This window comes from Eulemur rufifrons, chromosome 2 (assembly GCF_041146395.1).
Source record: "Eulemur rufifrons isolate Redbay chromosome 2, OSU_ERuf_1, whole genome shotgun sequence".
Classification (NCBI taxonomy): domain Eukaryota; kingdom Metazoa; phylum Chordata; class Mammalia; order Primates; family Lemuridae; genus Eulemur; species Eulemur rufifrons.
Genome location: NC_090984.1, coordinates 17,201,410 through 17,212,079, shown reverse-complemented (window position 1 = coordinate 17,212,079; position 10,670 = coordinate 17,201,410). Strand labels below are relative to the sequence as shown.

Genomic DNA, 10,670 nt, shown 5'->3' with positions numbered 1-10,670 from the left:
AACAAGAAGCTGCTTATCTAAGCCGGGTGCAGTGGCATACTCCTGAACTTGGGAGGCTGAGGAAGGAGGGTCGCTAGAGCCCAGGGGTTTGAGACCAGCCTGGGATCCACAGGGAAACCCTGACTCAAAAAAAAAAAAAAAAAAGAAAACAAAAGAAAAGAAAAGCTACCTGCGTGGGTTTGAATCCCAGCTCTGCCACTTCCTAGCTGTGTGACCTTGGGTAAGTTACCTAACTTCTCTGGGTCTCAGTGTTCCCATCTGTAAAACAGAATTAATGGTGGTAGCTGTCTCCTAGAGTTGTTGTGAGGATTAAATGGGTTAATGCAAATGGGATTAGAACAGCACCTAGCACTGAGTGAGACATAAGGCTTTGCAGTTTTTGTTCACTTAAAAATGCACGCATGATAGTTCAAGGGTGTATACATTCCTCACCTTATGGACTCCTTGCAACATCACGGAGAACAGAAGCTGTCGATATCCTCATTCTGCAGACAAGAGAGCTGGGCACGCGGGAGCTGGGGAGCTCTAGTGGGTTACAGACACCAGTGAGGGTGTCGCCGTTGACCCCTGGGCTATCCAATAAGTAGCAGTCAGGATTCCTGGAGACTGTTTCACCACTGCCAGGGAGGAGAGCTGGCTGGGGTGGAGAAGGAGGAGTGGAAAGAGGTTTCTGAAGCCTCAAATGCAGCTGTGCCCAGTTCTCCCAGAGCTCTGGGTCACTGTGCTGGGGACACAGCCACTACCCAGACAAAGCCACAATACAATATCCACCATCACAGAGCTCCAAGTCCAGAGGAGGAGATGGATCCATGACCAGGGGTGATCAGAACTGGGATGAAGGAGGCGCAGGCAACTGTGGGAGCCCAGAGGCGGCCTTGGGAGAAGAGGCAATCAGGGGAGACTTCCTGGAGGAGGTGGCACCATAGCTGAGACCCAAAGGATGAGCAGGCGGCAGTTGAGTGAAGAATGAGGGAAAGCCACACTCAGCAGAGGCAGAACTGTAAGAGGGGGACACAAAGGCACTGTGGGACTCTGGAGGAGACCTAGGGAGGAAGAGAAATCAGGGAAGACTTCCTGGAGGAGGTGACACCAACGCTAAAGCACACAGAATGAGCAGGCAGCCGTCAAGTGGAGAATGAGGGAAGACGCGTGCCAACCAGGCCACTCTGGTGGGGGCAACAAAGGCCAGTGGGAAGATCCCCAGACGGGAGGGAGTTGTAAGTAGTTCAGCTCAGCCAAAGCAAACCACATGATGACACCTCGCAGGGCAGACGGGGTGAGGGGGTCGGCTCATATCGGCCCAGAAGGCGGGCGGAGAGCTTTGGGCTGGCACAGCCTCCACTCACAAGAAATGCCACCGAGACCGCACCCTGCCCGCTGCCGCCGCAGATGCACAGAACAGGAATGGAGAAGACATAAGAACCGTACAGTTCTTGTGCACACAGACAAGTACTGGGGACTGAGCCAGTCCCAGCCAAGAGAACCGTCCGCGATGATGGAAACAGTGGCATCTATGTCGTCGTCCAAAGCAGGAGCTGGGAGCCACTGCCGACTCCATGAAATGTGGCTCTTGTAACCGAGGTTAGGGGGTAACCTGTCCCCTCTCAAACCCATATGTTCATGTCCTCACCCCAGGACTTCAGACTGGGACGGTTATTTGGAAATAGGGTCATTGCAGATGGAAACAGTTAAGATGAATCATCATACTGGAGTAGGGGGGCCCTGATCCCATGACTGGGGTCCTTACACGTATGGGGGGAATGTGGGCACAGACACACACATAGGGAGAGCGCCACCTGAGGACAGGGGCAGAGATCGGGGTGACGCTTCTGTGCACCAAGGACACCAAGGATGAGTAACCCCCTGTTGTCCAAGTCCATGGGACTCTGTCTCGGCGCCCTAGCAAACCAAAACACGGACAAACTGAATTTTAAAATTTCATTTACTGTTCATGAATTTTAAACAGCCCTGCGTGGCTAGTGGCTAAGATATCGTACAGTGTGATAAATACTCGCCACTCACCGCACCCCCCACCATCATGCGGCGGAGAAATAGTGGCTTCAAGCAGAGATGTCCCGTGCCCATGTGGCAGGCGGGGTGGATCCCAGGCCCCTGTCCCCCAGGCACGTGGCAGGACAGAGGCAGGGGATGAGGGGCTGGCATGGCCCCGGAAGGAGGGAGAGGGCTTCCTACTGGCACCAGCACCAACACTGAGCCGTGGGCTACTTAAATGTAAACAAATTCATATTAAATAGAACCTACAATTAGGAGTTCAGTTCTCGGTCGCTCCGGACCCCTGTGGGGCTGGCATCTCCCGTGCTACGTGGTGCAGCCGTAGAACGTTTCCACCATCGCCAGACGTTCTGTTGGACACCTGGGCATCAGGTTCCGTGGCCGGCGCCGAGCATGACCCGGCAACCTTGTGCGTAGGAGCCGGATTAGCCCATTTCACAGATGTGGAAGGGCGAGGCAGTGAGTGCTGCAGGGAAGCTGCCGGACACTCCCCTAGGCCAGGAGGGCGAGGCCACCGCGCCTCTGCCGGTCCCCAGACAGGGTCTGACAGATGCAGAGGTCGGAGCTGGGGCAGGGCCCTGCCTTCCCAAAGGGGAAGTGAGCGAGAAGAGGCCGGTGCCAACTGCCATCGGCTGCCCCACCCCCTTCCTTGCAATGCACAGACGCGCTTGCTCACCGTCCGCACACACACTCCTCGCTCATGGCCACGGCCCTGGCGCACAGACACACCTACACTTGCACGCTGCCGGCCTCGCCCCCGAGCCAGGCCCCCGAGGACTCGGGGACAAGAGAGAGGCTGCGACTTCTCGCACCATCATTGAGCTTCAATGTTGCCAGGGCATCCACCCCACTGTCTGCCCCACCGAGGCCCAGAGAGGGCCTGGGACTGCTCCGGAATCACACAGGAGCCCGGGCACGGTGAACCCGCCGGCCCCCACTGTGGCGGCCTCCTTATCCAAGGTGACCAGGGGAAACCCGCCTGGCGTCAGCAGGCCCAGGCAGCTGCGGCAGGGGGAGGATCGCGGGGCCCACGCCGTCCTCTGCTCCCGCTCCCTGCACCCCAGGGCCCACCCCCCGGCGTCCTCAGAGGCTCCGCACGCTGGAGATGCTGGACAGCGGCTCCCGCATCCGAAAGCTGAGCGACCGGCCCCGGAAGCTGTCCCGCGGCCGCAGCGAGCTGTCGGTGGTGGAGGTTCCCGAGTGCGCCTCGGTGGCCTTGGCCAGGCAGTCCCCGGGGCCCCGCAGGCCCAGCCGGAGACACCCGCAGCAGAGGAAGCCGAGCACGGCGCGACACACCTCGCGGCTGCGGAAGGAGTAGATGACGGGGTTGACGGCGGAGTTGAGCACGGCCAGCGCCAGGATCCAGTCCATGCCGCGCAGGTACTCCTGGGCCCAGACGTTGGAGCCGAAGACGTCGGCCAGCAGCAGGCCGAAGAGCGGCCCCCAGCACACCACGAAGGCCGCCAGGATGAGCAGCACCGTCTCGAGCAGCCGGCGGGCCTTGCGGCGGGCGGCCGGGCGCGGGGCCTTCTGCCCGTTGGCCTGCACGACGCGGAAGATGGCCCCGTACAGGCCGGTGATGGCGGCCAGCACGCAGGCGAAGACCACCAGGCAGAAGAGGATGTAGCGCTTGGAGTAGAGCGGCAGCAGGCTGGAGCAGCGCTCGAAGGCGCACACGCAGTTCCAGCCCAGCAGCGGCAGCAGCCCCAGCAGCGCGGCCAGCAGCCAGCACAGGCCGATGAAGCCGTACACGCGGCCCGTCTTGGTGGCCCGGCTCTCGGCCACCGGCCGCACCATGGTGGCGAAGCGCTCCCCGGCGGTGAACAGCAGGCTGAAGGTGGAGGCGGCCAGCGCCGTGAAGAGCAGGCCCTCCCGCAGGAACCACTGCGCGGGCGCCAGGCGGAAGGTGCGGCTCCCCGACAGCAGCACGTTGGCCAGGTAGGCCGCGCCCGTGAGCAGGTCGCTGAGCGTGATGTTCACCAGGCAGTAGTAGACCCAGCGCCGCGACCGCATGTGGGTCACGATGGCCGCCAGCACCAGCAGGTTCTCCACCACCACCAGGCAGCTGGCGGCCACCGACAGCCCGCGCAGGGCCCCCAGGCCGCCCTCCTCGGGGCCCCCGCGCCCCGCCAGCCGGCCCGAGTGGTTGTAGTGCAGGACGATGAGCCGGCTGTGGCCACCGGCCGCCAGGTGCTGACAGGACTCGGGGGCCACTGGGGACCCCGTGGCGTTCATGGCCTCCCCGAGGGGCAGACTGAGGCCTCGGGCGGGGTGGAGCTGCCTGCCTCGCCTGGCCTCGGTTTCCTGTTATTTGAAATTTCCTGTTATGCTCAAGGTACCCCCCGGGGTGGGGGCCAGGCCCAGGGCGGGGAGGGGCATCCCAACGGCTGCTGCCACCGGCCCCCTGGGGAGCGCCGCCCTGCTGCCAGCCCCCACCCCTGCCCCTGCCCTGCTGCCCCTTCCGGGGCCTTGATCCTCGAAAGCCAGAGCGGGGAGGGAGCCCCAGAGCAGTCAGTCGCTGAGGGGACACGGCCCCCACTTGTCCCCGCCACCCCGACGTGGCTGGCGATGCCCCTGCCCCCTCGAGCTTCCCCCTCCAGGACGGGTCTGTTCCACCGCGGCCTCCCCAGCTGCTCCAAGCGTGCCTGGCACACAGTAGGTGCTCCATAAATGTTTCTCAAGTGCTCGCACACCCTCGACAGGGCCGGGCCTGACTTGCAAGATGCTCCTCTACAGAAGGGGAAACTGAGGCCTGGAGAGGTGGCCGCACCTCACTGCGAAACCGTTAAGGCAGAGCCCTGCACACGGGAGGACACCCAGATGGGGCTCGTGGGGGTCTCGGGCCAGGACTCCCTTCCTGGGCTCTGCTGTTGCCTCTCCCAGGAGCAGAGCTGCTGGACCCCCAGGGCGGCCCCTCACTCTCTGGGGAGAAATGGGGGCTCGCCCCACCCCCACCACCCTGGGGACACTGGCTCAGGGTGACTCAACCTGAGATGGCTGTGGTCTGAGCGGGGGAGACACACCCTGTCCTGGTGTCTTGGTGGGGGACACACCCTGTCCCGGGGTCAGGCTCCTGGGCCCTGAACATCACCCGTGGGTGACACCACGGCATCCCTGCCCCCCACTCCCCAGCGCCTGGGACCCCCACCCTTCCCCACCAGAAGGCTCTGGGGTGTGAGGTGGTTTGGAGACTATTTCACGGCCCAGAGCTGTGAGTGTGGCCCAGGAGTGTGTCTCTGAGGGGCCCCTCCTCCCACCGCAGCCACCCCTGGGCCCACTGAGCAGCAGGGAGGGGCCAGCCAGGCCCACCGGCCTTGCCCCTCCCCCACCCCGGGCCCATGCGGTCATTGGCCTTCCCGACAGTGATGCCCATGGTCTTGGGGAAGGACTGACCACACCGATTCCGCCAGCCAGGTGTGCTGGAAGGGTCACAGGTGTGCCGTGAGGGCACAGGTATCCATCCCACAGAGACACAGGTACCCCATGAGGGACACAGGGATGCCATGAAGGACACAGGGATCCCATGAAGACACAGGTACCCCGTGAGGGACACAGGGATGCCATGAGGGACACAGGGATCCCATGAGGGACACAGGTACCCCATAAGGACACACGTACCCCATGAGGGACACAGGGATCCCATGAAGGACACAGGGATCCCATGAAGACACAGGTACCCCGTGAGGGACACAGGGATGCCATGAGGGACACAGGGATCCCATGAGGGACACAGGGATGCCATGAAGACACAGGGATGCCATGAAGACACAGGTACCCCATAAGGGACACAGGTACCCCATGAGGGACACAGGGATGCCATGAGGGACACAGGGATCCCATGAGGGACACAGGGATGCCATGAAGACACAGGGATGCCATGAAGACACAGGTACCCCATAAGGGACACAGGTACCCCATGAGGGACACAGGGATGCCATGAGGGACACAGGGATGCCATGAAGACACAGGTACCCCATGAGGGACACAGGGATCCCATGAAGACACAGGTACCCCATGAGGGACACAGGGATGCCATGAGGGACACAGGGATGCCATGAAGACACAGGTACCCCATGAGGGACACAGGGATGCCATGAGGGACACAGGGATGCCATGAAGACACAGGTACCCCATGAGGGACACAGGGATCCCATGAAGACACAGGTACCCCATGAGGGACACAGGGATGCCATGAGGGACACAGGGATGCCATGAAGACACAGGTACCCCATAAGGGACACAGGTACCCCATGAGGGACACAGGGATGCCATGAGGGACACAGGGATCCCATGAGGGACACAGGTACCCCATGAGGGACACAGGGATGCCATGAAGACACAGGTACCCCATGAGGGACACAGGTACCCCATGAGGGACACAGGGATCCCATGAGGGACACAGGGATCCCATGAAGACACAGGTACCCCATGAGGGACACAGGTGTCCCACACGGCTATAGTATTTCCCCTAGAAGCTGGGTACCCCATGCAGGGCAGGGTGGGCAGGAGCCTGGGGCTGAAGGCAGCCAGCAGCTGAGGCCCCTGTCAACCCCCTTGTTTCCTGTTCTGCTCTGGGGCCGGGCAGCTGCAAAGAAGCTGGGCACAAGGCGCTGGCTGGGGAGGCAGCTGCGTCATGTCACTGGAGGTGACCAAGCGAAAGGGCTCTGAAGAGGGGTGTGGGGTGAGGAGGTTGTGGGGAGCGGGACCAGGCAGCTGGGGTGTGGGACCAGGAGGGGACAAGCAGAGAGGTCCTGCCGCGACCCACCCTGCCAAGCAGGCAACCGAGCCTTAGTCGTGGCCACACGAGGACCACCTGGCTCAGGCACCTACATGAAGAGATGCTGCAACCCTGGCTCAGCCTCCATCCTAGACTGAGCCCTGATCCCAGGCCCAGCTCTGACCCAAAACTATGCCCTGACCCTGGCTAAACCCAAATCTTAGACTGATTCCTGATCCAGGCTGAGCCCCATCCAATCCAAGTGCCAACCTGGTAACTATGCCTGATTCTGGACTGAGCCCTGATCCAGGCTGAGCCCCCATCCTAGACTGAGCCCTGATCCCAGGCTCAGCTCTGACCCCAAACTATGCCCTGACCCTGGTGGAGCCCAAATCCTGAGTTTAGCCTAACTTGAGGTGAAGCTGTCCAACAATGACCTTCCCCAATGAATTAGTCACCCATCTCCTAGGGGAAAGGTGGTATGTGCATTATACCTTATTTAATCTCACAATTATGCCCACACTGCAGAAGAACAATCCCCCTTCTAGAAATCCGCCCTGAACACAGGGCTCTAACAATACCAAGGCCATGTGCACAGGGTTATTTATGCCTTGAAGTGCTGTTTGTAAATGCAAAACATTAGAAGCCACCCAAATGTCTACGTTCTGCTGCAGCCCAGAGAGGAATACTACGCAGCCGTGCAAAAGAACAGTGAGGCTCTCCGTGAATGCTATGGAGTGGCTTCCGGGACATGTTATTACGTGGGAATATAACCCAGCAAAGTACACAAGAGTATATGTAGTACACTACCTTTTTGGAAATAAAGAATGCTTGTTTTTGCAAACAAACACAGGAAAACTAAGCCAGGAACTACTGAAATTGGTTCCCTAGAGGGTATGGAAAACGGGAGGGAATGATCTGATCTGAATATTCCTCTTTGTGTAGTTTTTAAGCCCCGTTAGTGCTTTCTATATTCAAAAATAAAATGGAACCATCGAGGATGGAGAAAAAAGCTTTCGGATGGAATATCACTGGGAAACAAACCCAACTGTATTTCAAATGAGAAACGTGACCACACAGAGATGGAAAGGAACCAGCCCGTGGAACTTTCGAACACATGACTCACTGTGAAGACAAAAAGAACTGCAAAGAAATGTTGGGCTTTGTGCAGCAGATTCGTCCCTGGGAGTTGTACGAGGGTAGCAATTTTGAAATTATCATTTGTATGGCGGGACTCCGCAAAGTGGCAAATATAGAGGTCTGTGTAGGAAGTAGGGTCTTCCGTGGGAGAGAGAAAAGAGCAACTATGAAATGGGAGAGGGCAAGAAAGAGCCCTGTGGGGGGGGGGACAAGATTGCAAGTATCGGGCCGGGCACGGTGGCTCATGCCTGGAATCCCAGCACTCTGGGAGGCCGAGGCGGGAGGATCGCTCGAGCTCAGTAGTTCGAGACCAGCCTGAGCAAGAGCAAGACCCCGTCTCTACTAAAAATAGAAAGAAATTAGCTGGACAACTAAAAATATATACAGAAAAAATGAGCCGGGCATGGTGGTGCATGCCTGTAGTCCCAGCTACTCGGGAGGCTGAGGCAGGAGGATCGCTTGAGCCCAGGAGTTTGAGGCTGCTGCAAGCTGGGCTGACGCAATGGCGCTCACTGTAGCCCAGGCAACAGAGTGAGACTCTGTCTCAAAAAAAAAAAAAAGATTGCAAGTATCAGCGGGAACTCGAGATTTAAACAAAAATCTATGTCCTCATTCAATCCACTAAAAATAAGGACCCAGGGCTCCCAGAAGAAATGGTGATTCCAGCAGTGGAGCAGGAAGAACATAGATGATCCCCAGAACATCTCGGCATTCCCGAGAGTCGAGAAGTGCTCACAGGATGGGGACCTGTCAAAGGACACAGGAGCCAGCTTGAAGGAGCTGCTTCTGGCCAAACCTGGGTCACAGTGAAAGAGATCTTACCACGTGACCCAGCAATTCCACTCCTGGGCACACACTCAAGAGGAATGAAAACATGTCCACTCAGAAACTTGCACACCCATGTTCACGGCAGCACCATTCACAGTGGCCCATTAGTGGTAACCACTCACTGTCCGCTGACAGAAAATGGATCAACACAACATGGTCCATGCACACGCTGGAGTATCACTCAGCCATGAAGAGGGACGAGGCTCTGACACAGGCCACAGCGTGGACAGACCTTGAGGACATTGTGCTCAGTGAGAGACGCCAGACACAGAAGGACACACAGTGTGAGACTCCATTTATAGGAAATGTCCAGAACAGGCAGAGCCACAGAGATGGGACGTGGATTGGTGGTTGGCAAGGGCTGGGGAGGGGGTGGGGAGGGACTGCTTGTGGGGTTGTGGTTTCTTTTGGGAGTGACAAAAATGTTCTAAAATTGATTGTGGTGATGGTTGCACAACTCTTTGAATACTACTAAAAGCCACTGAATTGTATATTTTGTTTTGAAATTTTTGTTTTTAAAAAATTTAGTTTTGTAGAGATGGTATCTTGCTATGGTGCTCGGGCTGGTCTTCAACACCTGGGCTCAAGCCATCCTCCTGCCTGGGCCTCCCAAAGTGCTGGGATTACAGGCGTGAGCCACCACACCCTGCTAGGTATGGATTTCATTCATAAAATCCAGTCGTAACACAGTTGTAAAAACTAATTTTTAATTTTTTTTATGGAAGAGGAAGCCCATGAAAGTCTTAATGCAGGTCTGACTAGTCTTCCAGCTTTCTTAGGTTTGAAACTTTCCATGATAAAAAGGTTTTGAGAAGTGCTGGATGACTACCTGTGTTCCCTGCGCCAGGTGATCAAGGTTCACGCCGGCAGTGACACGTCACGTTGCCAGCACTAACCCTCGGTAGGGTGTGACAAGAGAGCCCTCACCTCTGACCTCTTCCTCCCCCAGACCTGTCACCCACTCTAATCAGACCAAACCCAATTGAGGGGCCTTTCTACAAAACACCTGTTATGGGTTGAAATGTGCTGCCCGCCCCACAAAAGATATTTTCGAGGTAAAACCCTGGTACCTGTGAATGGGGCCTTATCTGGAAATAGAGTCTTTGCAGATGTGATCAAGTTCAGATGAGGCCATTAGGGTGGACCCTAATCCAATATGACTAGGGTGCCTGGGTAGGGTCCTGGGGCAGAAAAAGGGCAGTAGGGAAAAACTAAGGAAATTTGAATGAAGAATAGTTAACAATAAAATATCAATATTGGCTCACTGATTGTAAACAGATGTGCCACCCTAAGATGTTATTCATGGGGGAAACTGGGTGTGGGGTATATGGGAACTCTCTGGAATATTTTCACAATTTTTCTGTAAACTTAAAGCTGCTCTAAAAAAGTAAAAGTTTTTACAGGGTCTCGCTATGTTGTCCAGGCTGGCCTGGAACTCCTGGGCTCAAGCCATCTTCCCGCCTCAGCCTCCCAAGCAACTGGGACTGTAGGCGCACCTGATTTATTTACTTATTTTTTTTTTAAGTAAAAGCAAATGAATAGGCTCTTGGCTCTGCTACCTCCCAGGTGTGTGACCTTAGTCAAGTCATTCTATTTCTCTGTGCCTCAGTTTCCTCATCTGTAAAATGGGGGTGAAACGGCTTGCACCGCATGGGGCTGCCCTGAGGATGGTGAGAGACTTCATTAGAGCCGGGTGGGGGCCACAGCTGGAATTTTGGGTGAGGAGCAACCCAGTGATCTGCTCAGAAGTGCCCCCTAGCCAGGGGGAGAGGTCAAACTCCATCTCCGAGCTCACAGATAGCACAGCCCCCCATACTTCTGGGTACGGTGCCAAGCACAGGTGGGCGGACAACAAGAACTTTTTTTTTCCTTCCTACCCCATGTTGCTACCCACCCCTCCCTACAACCGCTGGTCCCTAGGGCGTAGAAGGATGACGCTGGCGACACAGCCCCTAAGAAATCACAGGCCTCC

General features: G+C 57.2%; 1 protein-coding gene across 1 annotated transcript; it reads right to left on the bottom strand.

The window, feature by feature from the left end:
- Positions 1–3,095: 3,095 nt before the first annotated feature.
- Positions 3,096–4,272, bottom strand: S1PR4 (sphingosine-1-phosphate receptor 4). Its single transcript, XM_069497651.1, has one exon. It carries the CDS (start codon positions 4,246–4,248, stop codon positions 3,097–3,099), a length of 1,152 nt encoding a protein of 383 aa, XP_069353752.1. The 5' UTR covers positions 4,249–4,272; the 3' UTR covers position 3,096.
- Positions 4,273–10,670: the final 6,398 nt, after the last annotated feature.